We start from the raw sequence: 18,129 nt of genomic DNA on the forward strand, positions 1-18,129 counted from the left end.
AGTGAAAGAGATGGAAGATGTGTTTTGTTTGTGAATCTTTATCATTTTAAAGCCTAATTAGCTTATGGATATTTATAACCAAAGTATATCTCAGTGGCCTGATTTCCAAAAATATTATGCACCCAGTAGCTCCCACCAAACCTAATGGGCACTCAACAGTGAAAAATAAGATAAGGCCACACAGCTTTTGAAACAAAAATATACATGCTGACTTCTTGAACCCATGGGTAAAAACTGTGACTTAACTCATGTCCATCTTTGAGAGCACAGGATTAAAACAGCAGCTCTAAGAAAAAAAAAAGGTAATATAAAAAATAATTAAGACATTTCAGATGGACCTGTCATACCTGAGTTGACCATGGCTCCTTCACCTTCATATATTCAAAACTAAGTGTTTTACAGAGGGAGGGACAACAGGCCCTCCTCGAAGGAAAAAATCAAAGAACCAGACAAATTTGCCTTTATTTTTTCCACTTCACTATATAATGACTAACACACCTACAAGGGTAGGTAGCAGAACCCTCTCTAACCAGGGGTGAGGGATTCAATACCTCTCTCACCATGAGATAGGAATTCCTTGTGTCTCCTTATAATACAAGCCACTGAGAAATGTCTGGTAGAGATACCGTAAATCCATTTGATTTCAATTCTGAGGAAGGGAGTATGGGCTTGATGAGGTCTCTTCTAATACGGCACATCTTCTAACAAAATACTATCAGTATATTGAGGAAATGAAACTTTGCGCTGCAAGATTATCCTCCCTGCTCTCCCCATTTCTCCTGAACTCTACCAGAACTACTCCTTCTCCAAAAACTGCTTACTAAATGCACAGCCTAGTTCAAATCCATGCCTTAATGATGAGTGGTTTACCTTCAATTTTCTCTAGCTATGAAATGACCACCAGTAATTTTTCAGTCAAAAGTTACCACACACTTCTATCTTCACTAGGAAGAAGTTCCACCCTTGCAAGCACTCATATGTTGGCAGTAGGGCAGGTCTAGCTTGCTCTAGAAAAACAACAACTAAGAAATGACGACAGGATCAGTCATCTTCTGAATTAACCACAGGACTCATTATTACAACTTGAGTTTCTTCAAAAATTTCTTACCGTTCACATCCAAGGAAGACACCCACGCATATAAACTAAATATAAACTAATCAAGGTGTTTCTCTGACAGACTGGAAAGAAAGAGAGAAAACAAAGATGTTATTTTTATTTCTCTTTGAAATTATTTGGGAAGAGTCAAGTACCTCGTTTAAACAGACTACATAGCTGGATAGATAGATAGATTAGCTGCATAAGACTAATGTTGAAATGGTTCAGAACTGAATATCTAAGCCAGTTAGTAAATCATCTCACTGTAATCTCACTAGCCTTAAGAATTTATTCGTATGTACTAATTTAATGATTTAAATTATTAATATTTATTTAAATATTTCCTCTTACTAGAATAATTTAAAAAGGTAAAAGACTGCATCTAACAATTCATATTAGCTGATATAGATCCGGTATGCATTAGCTGTAAAAGTGCAAATATTATTTGAATGTTTTTTAAACAACTTCGATAACATTGAACAGAAAAGAAAACCTCTGTACCACTGGCTATTTGATGACTTATGCCTTATCTGCTTGATGTGACATTAGGAAAACACATTTTTAAAAGTCAGTAATGTATTCTGGATTTAACACTGGCACTTCTTGTACCCCATAACCTCAGTCAAAACATAAAAAGGAGAAGAAAAATAATTTTACAACCCATTTAACATCTTCCAAAAAAACAATCTAAAAAAATACTATTAGAATGTAAAATTACATAATACAATTTTTTTTAAATCCCACCTGGTATTTTCTCACCCCCCTAAAGAAAGATGTGTCAAAGATTGCACAGTTCACTGGGGACTTCAAAGTTGCTATCAATCTCTATATAGAAAGCATTCAGATACTGGCGTGATGGGCAGCAGTATAAAACCCAAAGAGAGAGAGAAAAATAGATAAAATGCCCTCAGGAACAAGTTTCTTTCCAAGAAAGCTTACTAAAACCAAGGCTTACATTGAAACAATATTATTTTTCTATGTAGAAGCAGTTTCTCATCTTTTAACTCTCTCTTGTTTGTAATACACTCACAAAATGAAATTTCTATGCTAAAGGCCAAATTCTGACAGTTCTCTTCCCACTGAATAATTTCTCATCCCTTATGCAGTGCTGCAGTCTCAGCAGAGTTGCTTACACGGCAGTGTTCAGCTGTGAGCACACCTGGACCACAGGACAGGGCCCAAAGGGAAAACACCTCACAGGCTGCCAGTCTCCCAACACCAGCACTCCATCTGTCCCAATAAATCACTTCCACCAACCTCAATGGGAAGAAAATTAATACAATTTTAAAAATCAGGTACAGGGGTTTTTTTCCTCTCGTTGTCTGCTTTGGATATTCCCACTGTAAATGCTGAGTAACAGATACAGCAGTACTTGGCATCAATATGAAACACAAACCCAGAATTTCAAAATGCATGTGTAATTAAAAAAGTCAACAACCATCAGGTGAGTGCTAACCCCAAAACTACTGTCTATAAACTTGGGAAATACACAGCACTGCAACCTACACCTAAACATAAGGAGCCCTATTGAGGCTGGATGTTACATCCCAAGCTTTTTAGAAGACTGCATTCTGGTTTTTATTGTGTGATTTTGGACCCTTTTAGGTATATCTGGGTTAGACATTTAAGCTTTTTCCTGCAGTCTAGAGGGAGATTAGAATTGGTACATATACAAATACACATTTTGAAAATTTAGATCCTTTTGAACTAAAGTACCTTTAGGAAAAATAAATTCCTGCTGCCTAATATAACTGGAAGAGCTGGTAACAGACCAAAGCAGTAAGTATTTTTCAGAATGCATGTTTAATAAAAATAAACTTCACATAACTGTTAGAGAAGCTTCTGTTGCATTTTTTCTATCTATGCAAATAATAATTTCCTGACAGTCCATGCATCCCAAACGCTACAAGATTTTTTAAAAATTAAAATTAAATAAGGGAAGAAATCACATCCCTCTTCATTATCCAATCTAAGTTGCAGGAGCTAAATAAACAATAAAATTATTTAAATCATTAACAGCCCACCACTAACAAAATGAAGAGTTACCTGTTTAGAGGGGTACCTGCTTTTGGAAATACATTCTATTCACAGCTGTAAAAAAAGAACACAAACAAACAAAACCACCCCAAAAGACACAAACTTCTTCCATTTGTCTCCGAACCCTCTTTTCTTCCCCTACAAAAAAGTAAAAGTGAGAGATTTCCCTGCCAGCTTGCAAACGCTATTTGAAAAAAAAAAAAAAGGTAACATTTAAGCCCTGAGGAGCTCTTGGTCTTCGAAAGTGCAAAGTACATACGGTTCTAGTTGAAATTAATAGGAGCTGCAGGTGACCAGCACTTCTGACTCTGAGGCCCCAAGCTACTGTACAGACACTGTCCCTTTGAAATTTCAGCATTTACCAGCAGCCAGCTTGCTGAAGTGTAAGACACAAGCATCCCTTTCCCCACAGTATTTACTTTTCAAACGCACCAAACAGTTGTGGGCAGCATGGCTCTCCTCCGCATTACAGCCCTGGTGCAACAGGGAGCAAGCATGAAAAAATATCAGCTCTAATCCTCACCGAGCACGAGCCCCCAGCCATTGCAGACCAGGATATTTCCAGAGCTCTCATCTGCTGGGAATAGACCTCTTGTCTCACACTGACCTCAACTGCTTTGCTCTTTTGTCCAGTTCCATTACGTTCTCCATGAAGTCAGACAGCAACATCAACTAAGATCGTACTTGTTCAGTGCCAGTTTACCAACACAAGAAACTCCAGAAAGCCACTCCATTGCTTCCTTCACTTCGCAACATCCAAAATCTGCCAGACAATGCACAGGAGACTGGCCACCAAACAGCAAAGACGGAGAAATTAAAGCCCAGGGAAGCACAAAGGCAGTTGTAGAAAAGTAGAAATGATTGTGTGCAACTGAAACCCTACATATTAGGGAAGAAAGTGAAAAAAAATCAGCAATGCATGAATTGGGAAGGCAGAGTGACTCATTCCCAAGGTGATGGAGTAGCATACGGTATATGGGTAAACAGTAAACACTAGTTGCCATCTACCATCCAGGTCCTGGCACTGCTTTGCAATGCAGCCTCCCACCAGGCACTTCACTTCTCTCCGTTGCTGTTCCTACCCACCTTTGTGAGGCTGCGTTATTTACATTGCTCATAAACTCTTGCAGGCAGGGACTATCTCTTACCCTGGTTTTGTATGCAGCTCAGCACAACCAAACTGCACAGTCAGAGGCAGTCTGCAAACAGTAAAATACCATTAAAAAAAAAAAAAAAAAAGAAAAGAGAGGAAGAGTATGACTGGCTTAGAAAATACAATGGCAGTATCTAAAAATAACAAAATAGTTGTGATGGTCAAATGGTAGAACAAACACCATGGCATACACATAAGAATTAGGTGAAAGAAAAATGAGAACCAGCAGAGCTCTTAAAAGGCTAAGGAAAAAAAAAAAAACAAAACAAGGGGGGAAAAAATCAAAGACATTGGTAAAGAGGTAGATTTGTTAAATCACAAATGATGGACAAATTGTTGAATAAAAATAAAGCTTCTGGCTTTCCTTATATTCATTTCATTGTAATGATGCCCTTATATCTCAGCTTTTTCAAGGTCTGTTCTTGTCACCTAAGCATCAGATCACCTCTTTGACCCTCAGGTTGGTAAAAAAGAAGGCTTTAACTTACCTGACAATCCATCTGGAGAGCAAATGAGAATGAGGGAAAGAGGAGGAAGGAAATAAAATCTACCTATCTCTACCTCAAAATAGCTGACTAGCGCAGAAAGGAAGTCACCCACTGAAGGTTAAGAAATAATAAACAACTAATAATTTACTCCCTTGCTAAAAGACCAGGAGAGATGAAGCATAAACGCCTACTTCATCGGCTGTTGCTGGAGCATGGCAGCCCTACTTCATTCCTCAACATACACTGTAAAATCACAATCTACATCTTTGTGGCCATTGGCACAGTTCCCTGTTCAGTTTTAAAACACCAATAATCAACCCTTGTTTGTAATGTTTTCACACATTTAAAACAAAACCCTTGGGACACAAGAAGTTATCAGCATCAAGAATATCATCATTTCTCTCCCATCCACGAAGTACCTTTGAGCCAAACAAGCTGTGATTTTTAAAAATGCGACTATTTCCAACACAACAGAGAGGGAAGCACATATGATACTGTTACAAGCCAAGGTGAGAAGAATAAAAAGAGTAATGACAACAGAAAATCTAAAGTAAGTCCTGGCAAGGCACACGATGTTGGACATGAGAAAACCAAAGCCAGTTGGCTGTGACAATTTTGTATCTATCAACTGTTACTTAGCTAACACCCATCCATAAATAAATTATTTGCTATTGCCTTGGAGATTAACAGGGTGCTGTAGATTTGAAAAATGAACCTGAAGGACTCAAACACAGACCAGTTTCTTTGCACAATGTTGGTGGAATTGTGGCAGTTGTTTTTCTAGAACTTTCCCATCAGTGCCTAACAAAGCCAGCGAGCGCCAGTGGGACTGGGGGCTGTGCACAGGCACTGTTGGAAAGTGTTTTTCCCTCTTCTACTTGAAAGAATGAAGAAGTCCTTTGCATCCTTGTCCAGGTGCCTACTAAGTTTTTGTCTTCTGGAAACATTTGGGCCAAGCACTGTTCAAATCTCTAAAACACTCCAAGTTGGGGCCTGATCTGCACCTCATAGCACTGGTCAAACACCACAAACATCTTTTTCAGACACCTTAGCAGGACTGCAGTCAACCTCCCTCCCCAACACTGGGGACACTACAGGGAATTCCTCTCCTCCCACCCTGCTCCATTTGTCCCCTTCCCCAGCAGAAAGGCTCAAGAGGAAGGTGTAATGTTGAACCAGTAGGAAGGCTCAGGCACTTGCTTCAGGTAACTGGTCTTGCAAAGTGCTCTGTAATTCTGGATGCACATCTGGGAGTCATATTGGGTTTAGTGTCAAATGTCTTTGAGAACTTCATCTGCTAAAGATGTGGGCACTCAACACTTCTGGATAACCAGAGATAAACATGCCACCTTCTGAAAATGCTTTCCCTTTATTTTTTCCAGCTTTGTCTCCACTCTTACAGCTCTCATGCACCGCATTTGCTCGTGAAGCAGCAACAACATTCCCCACCTCCAGATTCTGCCCAAAGAATGTGGATGCTACACAAGCCTATCCCCCAACTCTTGATAATCCAGTATAGCCTTCTGAAAGCTGAGGTCATTATTTGCATGCAGCCATTGCATGAGCAAATAAGGTGTTTAAGGCACCTCTCAGAATGGGCTCTGAAGATTAGTTAATGTTTATACAGCCCACCGAAAATTGAAACGACTGCTACATGCTAAGTATTACCATCACCAGGGATCCATTTAAGTCAAAGCAGGGCAGACAGTGAAGGAAACAAAACTTATTTTTTCTGTCCAGCACAATTACTACCTGACTTATGCATGCGAAAAACACCCAATAACCCATCTAACACAGTAAATTAATGTTTATGCTATTAAGTTCAGACAATCTTAAGCTGAAAGCTTTTCAAACTACAGGAAATTGCATGTTGCACTGGGACAACTGTATACAATTACAGTGATTTCATAAAATGGCAGAGATATAAAGCAGAAACTGAGTGGTCGGCAAGGCTTCTAAAAATCACACAGATAACAAATACGTCCTGGTGGGCCAGGAGTCTACAACTTTCTCACAGCTGTTCCTAGAGATGGGAATTATATCCATAATCTCAAAATTCAAGACAACTCAGTGCATTGCACACCTGTATCTGTGAGGCAATGACAGACACGTCATTGTTCAGCGTGTACTATTACTGCCATCTTGGAGTCACCATACATCAGCCAGATTTATTATTATCCCATCTTGCACCACCAGCTGACACCCACAGTAAAAACAACACCAAAAAGGACATGGAAATATTTGGACCAAACAGTGCGTTTCTTTAGGATGCAAAAGCTCCAAAGAGACACAAAGAGCACAAACATAAAATCCAAGCAGTGCAATGCTCCCCCAGGCAGGAAGTTCCCAGCTGCTTTGCTAAAGGCCACAGCAATATGTCTGCTTTATGCTTGTTTTCACAAAGGATTGTTTAACAGTACACTTAGTGCAGCTCTACCTTGACACAGTAAACGTCGTCTTAATACAGCCTAGGTAAAGCTTTCAGCTTACCAAATCCTGCTGCACGCTTTGTCAAACATCTGAAGGACTGCAGTGCCTCTGACTTTTTTCTGATGTCTTGCAGGTATAGAGTGGTATTAAAGGTAGTTTTCATGAATGCAAAACCAGGCAGAGGCTTGTCTAAGAGCTATCAGTCCTATTTTTCACCTTATTCATTGTACCATTCACAGCATATTTTTATTGCCAGTCTCCCTTCCACTAAACAATTCCAGAAATGTCATTTGCACACCAAACGAGTGTATATTATACCGTTCAGTTACATGTGGTAGATTATCGGGTTGTGTATAGCAGCTAAGCAGAACAGCGACAGCTGTGTAGACACATCTCAGCTGATACTAAAAGAAGTCTTGTCGGCAGTTCTGATCTTAAAGTAAATACACTGAAAAACTTAGCTCCAATTAGGCTGAGGCTGATACGATTTTCTGGAATGAACATTAAACGAATGTGGCCGATAACACCATCTTTGCAAAATATCTTGTTTGGTTTGTCTTTAAAAGATAACATTTTCAAGATAAAAATGTCCTGACTTAAAAGCGATACGTCCCTGCTGTCTGTGTTCACAAAAATCTGAATTTTGTATTTTAAGCTGTGTGTTATGCTTCATTAATATGAAATCACCACCCTGCATCACTGACATATTAGCCGAGCTCCAAGTGACCTAATTCATTTTTAATATTTCATAGTTTGTTAAAGGCTGTAACGAGAGATCACTAACTCAGCTCTGACACTCCCTGTCATGAATCAAAAGATGTAGGGGAAAGGTCATGTACTTACTAACTGGCACCAAACCAAATTCATCACTACAAAATGAGAGAACAGAAATGAAGACTGCATTTCCCATTATGCTTCTCTCTTTGTAAGAGTATCCACCAACTTGCACGACACCAAAAAGCAGAATTTATTTATATGCATGTACCCCAACAAAAGGTCAGAAAGAAGTGAGAAAGAGAAGAAATAAGGATTGCAGCTTTTGTCTAAGCAAGTAGTTCCTTCCCTTTAAAGCATATTCAGCAGCAACAGCCTTTGAAGACCAAAAGGAGAAACAATTCCCAACCACATAAAGAAACTAACAAGTCCCTTATATGGCTAAGAATTGCAATGCCATTTTTTTCCACAGCTGGAAAAATTAGAACAAGAGGGAAAACTAGAGCAAACTTTAAACAGACAGCTCTCTGAACACCGGGGAATTCACACAGGCATATCATTCCAGCTTTAAGAACTGCTAAACACTTTCTTCTTTAAAGGGAAGGAGGACATTACACCAGGTGAGTCCCTGAAATCTAGATTTTAACTCTCCTGTTGTAACTATGGATACCTAGCTTTAAAAACCTTTTGTGATGTAACGGTACACCAGGCTCCCTTATCTCCTCCTCTGGTGAAACACCTCCTTCTGAAGTTCCCTAGTGTCCCTTTATCACCAATGCACCACCTCAAGGTTTTGCCAACTCTGGGACTGCACATCCAGAACAGCCCTCTGCCCTATCCACTGCATCTTCAGTCTGCCTTTCGTCCTCCGTAACCCTGGCATGAAGGCTGCCAGCTTCTCCACCAGGAAGGCAACTAGATTGCATCACATGTTGTTCCAAATAACCAGAGTTTCTCGCAGGCAAGACACACGAGACTTGATGGCGGATCCAGTCCTGCCATCTCCCACCGGCATGAGGCAGAAAGGTCAGGCTCCTGTGCAGCGTCGATACTGAGCTCTGAATGGCTTGGCCTGGCTGGGCTCTAAATATAGCTAGGCAGAGGAAGGGCTGTGAAAGTGGGTGGGGAAGGGAGTGGAACAGAAGCCAAATGAGCAATCAATTAAATACAACAACATCATGTTGGTCCCCCAGTAAGACTTTCCCTCTCTACTCCACCACATTCTGCAGCAGAGTATTCAAGCACAGCTTCAGGATTTAGTCCATGAATGCAAACTCACAGAATAAAAACAAACTGCTGGTTGATTTATACTTGGGGAGGGGGGAATACAAATCTGTTCAACAACTTATCTTCTTGAATAAATTTGAGTCACACAGGAGTGACATCACTTCCACAACATGACAGCCCATAAATCATCATCAACCACATGGTACTAACCATAAAACATGTGTCAGGAAGACACCAACAAGGAACAAAATATCAGAGTGCTTTACATTGTAAACATGCAATCTTACGCATCTTCTGGCTTCTACTATGATCTATATATGTCAGGTGGTTTATTTCATTCATTTGCATCTGAATGAAGTTAACACAATTAACAGAGGAATCCTCATAGAAAATCTGTCCAAACAATTTCACCTGCATAAATATACCACAAATGAAGCACTTAAAAATGTAAATATTTGCTTTTTAATAAACTACCACATTTGATACTAACGTTGACTTTACAACAAATAAGCAGAGAGGGAATTTATTTCAACCATGGTTGCAAGCTAGCCCAAAACCAAATAAGATAAATAAGAAAGAAAGAAAGAAAGAAAAAAAAAAAAAAAAAAAGAAGTTTTTCCATCCAAAAAGCAGAAAAAATAATGTTTTTCTCTTATTTGACAATGTTAGACCTGAAGTCTTTCAGCTAATAAAAAGCTTCTAGGAGAAGAGATTAGACTTTGCTGTAAACCAACAAAATATAAAAGACAGTATGATTGAGGATTTCAACGGGAGCTTCCAATCTGCAGCTACAGATAGGACAAGCAACCTTTGCTTCACTTCTCCATTTAGAAACACTGTATCCTCAGAAAAGACCTGCACAGAAAACTAACTTGTTTCAAATTTCAAAGAGGCTACACAGTATTTTTATTTTAAGAATTGTATAACTAAAAGCAAAACCAGCTCTCTCTCCACTTTTTGTGGATTAACCGCACTTAGTCTCTAACAGAAATTGTTAATCTTCATTATAGGCACTGGGCTCCATGTGAGACATCTCCTATGGCAATTAGACTTCTGCTCTGTATAAATCATATCTCAACTGGCAGAGAGAGAAACAGACAGAAAGACAAAACATCTGGTTTAAGCTGCTCATTCTCTAAAAATATAAATCAGGATAAATAATGTTAAATAGAGATTATAGCCACAGCAAACACAAAATGCTGTTAAGTATTGGAGGAGGTATGTCCTCAGCCCCTTGCACGATGTAGAATCATTCTGATTGACTGGTTTTATTTCTTTTGTGACTGTATTTTTTAAAAAAAAACTGTATATTGTTCAGCTGTCCTGGTTTTGCCATGGTGATCAGTATGTGCTTTGTGGGCTTGATTCTGTCTTGCTGAAGACAACCAAATCTTTTTCATTGATTTTTCAAAGGAAGCAGAACAGATCCCTCTCACTATAACTTCTATTCAATAATATTATTGTTAATCCTCTACTTAAAATACATGGTACATCATTCTGCATCAGTAGACACCATTCTTAGGCTGATACCTGACTGTTTAGAATAGCTCTCTTTGTAAAACTGTTTACTTCTAAACTTCCCTTTGTTACCCAATCTTGCCGCCCATATGAGTGGGAAAGCAATTGCAAAACACCGCTACAGGAATACTCAGTGTACAGGCACTGACAGTATCTGAGTAAATCACTGTTCTCTGACTCCCTTCTCTGCCCATCTGCAGTCTTTGGTATGGAACAACTATATCATAAAAGCTCTTATTCACACATGCTTTTGATATTACACTATTTAATCACATACAGCTGTAGCTGATGAGACTGTTACAAAACACAATTTTAATGCAGCACTGGAAGCAAGTTCTTGAGACACATTAACTATTTTCCTCTCTACATAAAATTTCTAGCACTAAAATTCTTTTCTTCAAGAAAAAAAAAAATACAACCAGACTATTTGGTTTTTTTTAGAAAAGTCTGCTTCTCTTCCTGGACAGTCCGGAATGGTGTTGTTTGCAAGCAAACTCAAAGTCCCCGCCTGGAGTATAATAGCGGAAAATTCACTTCCCACCCCTTAAAAAAAAAAAAAAAAAATTAAAAAAAATTAAATTGAATTAGAAAATGCTGCTTGCAATTATATGCAAAGGGAATACTATACAGACTTCTCACAGCAAGACCTGAAATGAACTCAGACATCCTACTTGAAATGCATCCTTTCTTATCTGTTTTTTAATTCATGGAAATTTAAGAACCAACAGTCTGATGATTTTTACCAAGATACTTGAATTAAAGTGCAAGCATACCATCATGCTTTCTTTGAAAGGACTTCATGCATTAAAAACCAAACCAGTTCATTTCTGAACCACTGCACTTTATTTTGAAAGGGCACCTTGTATAAGGCATTCTAAATTATAACTATTAACACACAGCACTCGCCACAGCAAGATCTTTGTAGCCTAATCTGGCAAATGCTTGCAACTTCCATCATTTTTTACAGAAATAAAGTATCTGCTTGCAAAATAAATAGCCATAGAATATCATAATACATAAGTGTTTGAAGTAGTAAGAATTTGAATTTTCCTTTTCCACAGGTTTGGTCTGGGGGTTTTTATTTGTTTGCTGTTGGTTTTTCGGTTTTTTTATTGCTTTTTTTTTTCATGTGGTGCTTTCTTTTGTGGGTATTTTTGTGGGTTGGTTGGTTTTTAATTTAAACAGACTTGTATGGAGGCAACATATGAAAAGAAGATCAATCAAGAAATTTAACACCATTTTAATACATATCATAATGTCCCTTAAAACAACAAAACTATTTTTATCCAGGCAAGCAAGGATACATGAAAAGCAAATGAGTTCATATATTTCTGCATTTTTCAGAGGAACAAAACTTTTATCTTCCTTATTGTTTAAGCCAGGTGGCAAATACTAGAGCTAGATATTAATATTACTATCAAAACCATAGCCAGGCTGAAATATTTTTAAATGGCATTTAAATGAATTTGTATTCCTTTCGGGCAGCTCTCTGAGGCATTTAAAACATGCTGTGACATACTAACTCAAACAGGGGCTAAGTGCGAACAAACTTCATTCCTAGAAATGCATTTCTCTATTTGCAAGTGTTTGCCTTCACTTTGGCACGATCACATGGGCTCCAGCTAGACTTTTGAGCTCTGGCAAAGATCCAAGCTGCAGATGGTTGGAAATGCAGCCTGAAATCAGTGTGTGGTTGATGAATTACTCCTTACACCTGACCCCTGCTTCACACCAGGCACCAAACACAATCTGAACACTACCAGCCAGAGAAGCCCTGTCAGGCATCTCTGTATCTGGAACACTTTCTTCAAGGCCTTCTGTATGGCCAGATGGTCAAAAGTGGGGAATGCCATAAACCCACTAAACAGAAACGTGAGTGACAAAAGAGCACAGGATTGGTAGGTACAAGGTGAAGAGAGGCAAGAGCTTTGCACTGACTCCAAATACACACTTTGTAAAAGACGGTGATGGAGCAAGGAGGGAGGTATGGTCATGCCACACAGCTGAAAGAAGTCCCCAATTCCCTCATGCCAAAAGATGCCCTAAAAAATGTCAAAAAAGAGACATAACACACACCCAAATGTGTGCCCATAAAATCACTATATCAAACTTAAACTCTTCTGAGTACACCTGTTTGAACTTCCTAATTGTTTTTTTCCTCAGCTGGGGCACGTATCTGTCATTTCAGGAACATATTCATTGAGCCCTCTTGCTTGCAGGTCAGTCTGAATACCTTTCACAGCCACAGAGAAGGGGTTTTATTCAGGTAGGTGTTGGGAAATCACACTTTGTCCTTTCGCCCGTGTTCACACGTGCATCAGGGCACATAGAGATGAAGAGGTACTGTGGGTACTGTAAACATTGTCTTTCGTTTTGGGGTGTTTCAGCCATCTGACTGGGTGACAGAGTCAACACCATGAGAGTTAAACTACCAGACCCAAACCATGACTAATAAGTAGGAAATATCTGGAGAATGCATGAAAGCAAACCGCACGGAAATAGCTGCTTAACTGGCATATTTTTACCCCAAGTGCAGGTATAGAGATCATAAACCAAACAATTTCTGTTTACAGGTAACTGTGGCACCTCCTCCTTTCTACCCAAGTGATTCAGGCTTTTTTCAGTAGGCTGTTTGCAAAGAAAGCTGACCCCAGCAAGAGGTCTAATCGTAAGCTGCAGAGGACAAAGATAAAACACATCATCTACTAAATCAAGAAGACTCTTTTCAAATATATTCAGAGTTAATATTTTTTCTCCCCTTTTTCACATCATTACATGATATTTCATAGTGCTTATTTTTGTTTTCTTCTGTGCTAAATGGCAAAGAGAAAAGAATTTGCTTTGGCAAGCAAGAAACAAAAGAAAGAAATTCAGACCATAACGCAAGATTTGGCACCATTAACATTTTACATGACAATTTACAACATACTCCTGTAAACCAGCTGTTTGAGTAGTTACACCATCAGCAAGGATGCAACTAAGGAAATTCTCTTAATATCTTGAAAAAAAATTTAAAAGTACTACAGATTCTCATCAGATATACACGAGCTGAACCACCTCCCTGCAATATATTTTGCAACAAGAACACAAGACCATGCTTCACATACAACAGTAATCAGAAACACTTACTCTGAAATAAACTCCTATGCCAGTTGGACCCCACTCTCAGCATCTGTCTAAAGAAGTTCCAAAACTGTACTTTCAAACTGAAGTTGTCAGACAGCATCACACCAAAATGGAAATAAGGTTATGTCTTTCCTCAAACTCAGTGCTTGTCCTTAAGAGATGTATTAAATTCCTTGCAATTGTCTCTTAAGGATTCACATCCTCCCGTCCTTTTCTTTTTTGGATGACAATGGCTTTTCCTAAACCTGAAAGTAAAGTTTTAGCTACAGTGGTGGCATTTGATAATGAAGGAGCACAAATAAATTGAATGAGTGCATCCTTTGTGTTCCACAAAAGGCCACAAAACACTAAAAAGTTAAAGCAATCAGACAAACATATGGAATCCATTTTTTCTATTTATAATCCCATTACCCATATAGCTATTCATTTACACCCTTTCTGCACAACAACGTGCTAGCCACATTAGAAGACACACACACAGACTGTAGGCTAAAATCCCGCGCAGCTCCGTGGTCCCCCGTGAGAAGGACGTGATGTACTGTAATGAGGTACTTCTCAAAGGAGAACCAAGGCAACTTCACCAAACAAGCAAAGCAAAAGCAGCACTTCACCCAAACATGCTGGGGAACATGGATTTCCAACTTTGCCTGTTGAACACGCTGCCACTCAGAAATTCTAGGCTTTCTTACAGCATTTCTGTACAGCTTCTGAAATTCATTCTTGATGACAAATGAATGCACACACCCCCCCCCCAGCATGCATGACTATGAGCATAAAAACACATTCTTTCTGTAGAGCTGAATCCTACCATGCTTGGTACAAAGAACAGTTTTTGGAAAATAAGAAGCTGAAGTTCTCAGACCGGCTGGAATCATACAAAGGTTTATTTATACGTGTTGCTCCAATAGGGATGATAAAAGATACAGCTCTCCACCACAAGATTATTTGATTACCCAACTATTAGCTTTAGACATACAATGGATCTAACTGCTTTAAAACGTCCCAGAAGCTGATGGCTAGCTTTAAGGTAACAAAATCCAGATGCTGCCTGTCTGCAGTGCTTTAAAGTCTTATGGTCTATGGAAGAGAAATACTTGCATCTGTATATGTATATATATATGCACGTGTATGTGTGTTTATTATTTAGAGTATATGTACACGCTTAACTGTGGACCGAGCAAAATAAGAAAAAAAACTAAAATGTATCAGCGATTTAAAATTTTACCTATCCTTACTCTAATAGTGCAAGTGTGCCAAGACAGATGCACATGACTTTTCACAGGGTTGATAATTTTATATACTGGCTATAAAAATGCATTTAAGTTATATTTTAAAGCAAGGGGTTAAAAAAAGTCATGGCACAGAAAAGCTATTGCTTCTACTGTAAGCTCAAATATAAGGTTAATTTTCACAAAAAGCTTATTTTACAAAGTTAAAAAAATGAAGAAAAAAAGAAAAAAAAGGACAACTGGCAAAATGTAAGCTACGTGAGTAAAAGGCATGGAATGTCCAATATATCTCCTCCAATACTTGAGGCTATTGTTCTTTCAAAAAAACACCATCAATTGTTTCATGTCCTTGGCTTGCCAGGTTTTGAGGAATAGCATCAGCCTACGTCCCCCAATCCCCCAAACAGTTAAAGCTATAGGCAATATTGCAGTCAAGCTAGTGACAGGCTGCTGCTGCAACAGCAACATTACACACTAAATGGTCACAAAGGTAAAATGCTATTTGGATTGACCTTGAAAGGAAAGGGGGGAGAAATGATAAAATTCACTCCAAAATACAAAATTATAAAAAAGGATGAATTTTTATACCAAAAAAAAAATATCTGCATGATGCAGTGAAAGAAACACGCAAAGAAGTGAGAGGTAACCCTGCCATGAATTACAAGGCTGTAATCATACTGAGTGCTTCTGGTGTCATCACAACTCCAACCAGCCTGAATCACAGTTTTTACAATTAGTTAATTTATATAATGGAGTAGTCGGGCTATAAACGTTAATGGGAAAGTAATTTTTACTAACAAGGAATATAACTTATCCTTTCACAACTGCAGCCAGATCAACGTGATTCAAACCAAAAGTCTGGAGAAGTCAGCCTCCCTTGTGGCACTTCACCACACACAGACGCACACGTCAAATGTCCCATGTGTTAAATTTGCCACAGAAGCGCAATGTGTCTATGTGCACACAGTGCCACACGCACGTGTGTGCGCCCTGCCTTGGCTTTTCCCTCCTAAAGGATGTTCGTTTATTTACTGAAACTGTTAATCTGTGGCTGTGAGGTTACACTTCACCTTGTATTTTTTCCTTTTTCTGTTCTCCAAATAAAGTGTCCTGACAGGGTTTGCAAACTTTCGGTTTAGGGCTTTCTTTTGTTACTGTCCTTTGGTCACACAGGAAATCTTTTCACGGAACAGACTATTATACAATGGCATTATAAAAGTAAGGCTTTAATTAACTAACTCATGGCCAGGTAGCATAGACTTCACTCAGCCTCTCTAGGAGAGGCAGGCCTGCTTTTCAGTCTGCTGGCATTTTAAAAATTATTAAGGAAAGAAGAAAGAAAACGGAAATGTCCGCGCTCGGATACACTCTCCAAAAGTAGTTATCCTCTATTTCTAGACCTTCTAAATGCAACAGAGTACAGCCATATCATCCTCGATATTTAATGAAATATTAAAAGCAGTGCAATGCACTGAAACAAACTCCATCAGATTTACAGTCAGTCAGCTCCAAGCTCCGATTTCCACAGCATCTCCTCCTGAGCTGATTAAAAGTTTGAGTTGCCACAGACAGCTTTTCTAACAGCAAAATGGTTTTAAGCTGTGATAAACTGTAGAGATCACTGGAAGAGCCACCAAAAGTGTTTCATGCCCGATGCTGTCCAGAGCAATCTTTATCCCATGCCATAACACACTACCTGCCCGCTGTTACGATAGCGTTAACCGCACTGTTCTCCCCAAACAATAAAAGGAATTAGCCGACGCCAGCAGCCCTTGGGAAAAAAAAATAAATTAAAAGAAATAAAGAAATAAAGGGGAGGGCAGACAGTAACCTTCCTGCCTCTCTCACGCCTGCTTTCTGCCTACCAGCTCGGCTCTGTGTAACACCAAACCCGAGGAAGAGACAGAAAAAATCGCCAAAGAGAAGAGGCGAGCCCGCAGTTCGCGCCGCTCCGCTCTCCATCCCCCGCCAGGCGCCCGGCCCCGCCAGCCCTTACCTTGGTTTGGAGATAGTGGGGGTAGTAGTAGGTGTACTGGGGGTACATTGGCTGCTGGTCCAGGCGTTTGCCCATGTAGCTGGAGTCCTTCTGGCTGGTGCGGGGAACTCGTTGGCAGGGTGTAGTGCCCCCAGGGCCTTTCTTCCTCTCACGCCCGCTATTCCTGACAGCGCGGGCGACAGAGAAGGCTGCCGAGACTTCCTCGCCGTCTACCGCGCGCTACTTCCAGCGCAGCCAAAAACGCGCCCGCACGAACATATACGTGTGTGTGTGTCTGTGTGTGTGTGAGCGCGAAGGGGTGTGTGCGGGTGTGTGGTGTGTGCGTGGGTGGGTGGAAGCCCCGTGCCCGGGTGCCCGCGGCGGAGCAGCCCGCCTCCCCCGCTGGCAGCAGCGTGCCTCCGGCGGTGCCCACTGCCCGGCTCGGGAGGGAACCGTCCTGCGAGAGGAGCCGGGAAGAACAGTGCAACTCCAAATCTCCGCAGAGCCGCTCGCTCGCTCGCTCTCCTCGTCCTCTCCTCGGCTCGCCCCGCTCTCGAGCCCTCCCCTCTCGCTTCCCCACCCACCCCCCTTCTAACCAAATTAAAAAAAAAAAAAAAAAAAAAAAAAAGAAAAGAAAAATAAAGAAAAGAAAAATAAAGAAAAAAAAAAGAAAATAAAAAAAAAAGGGGGGGAGGGAAGAGCCTTCCCCAGTCTAGTTGCCGCTGCCTCCCTCACGGAGTGACATGGTGCTCCGGGCTCGTCCTGTCTTTCATTCAAACCCCCTCCGCGCCGCGCCGCCGGTGGGAGGGACCTCGGCGCGCCGCTCCCCCGGGAGGTCGGCGCAGGCCGCGCGGCCGCCTCCGCGCCCCCGCCCGCTCCGCGCCCGCGCCGGACCGGGGCAGCTCCGGAAAGCGGCCGTGGGACTCGGGAAATCCTAACACCGCCGGCCGGGGGAGGAGAGAGACCAGCCCAAAAACGCTGTCTTGTATTTATGATTTTAATTTAAATATATATATGTATATATTTTTTTAACAAACGGGCGGGGGAAGGTCACGGAGCCTGGTCGCCGAGCAGGGAAGTCCTTGTCGTCCTGCCCGTTCAGAAAACTACTCCGCACCATCATCCGGCACTTCGCG

General features: G+C 40.4%; 1 protein-coding gene across 6 annotated transcripts in view; it reads right to left on the bottom strand.

The window, feature by feature from the left end:
- RBMS3 (RNA binding motif single stranded interacting protein 3) overlaps positions 1 to 18,129 on the bottom strand; it is a 711,648-nt gene that overhangs the window by 429,174 nt on the left and 264,345 nt on the right. For 2 of the 6 annotated variants that reach the window (XM_032107620.1, XM_032107618.1), the window contains exon 1: positions 17,015 to 17,546. The exons of the other annotated variants lie outside the window; for them this stretch is intronic. In XM_032107620.1, the coding sequence (XP_031963511.1) occupies positions 17,015 to 17,089 (75 nt within the window). In that variant the 5' untranslated portion in view covers positions 17,090 to 17,546. Of the gene's footprint in view, positions 1 to 17,014; positions 17,547 to 18,129 lie in introns of those variants that run through there. 6 annotated transcript variants of the gene reach the window in all.

The sequence above is a fragment of the Corvus moneduloides genome, chromosome 1, assembly GCF_009650955.1.
Source record: "Corvus moneduloides isolate bCorMon1 chromosome 1, bCorMon1.pri, whole genome shotgun sequence".
NCBI classification, from domain to species: Eukaryota; Metazoa; Chordata; class Aves; order Passeriformes; family Corvidae; genus Corvus; species Corvus moneduloides.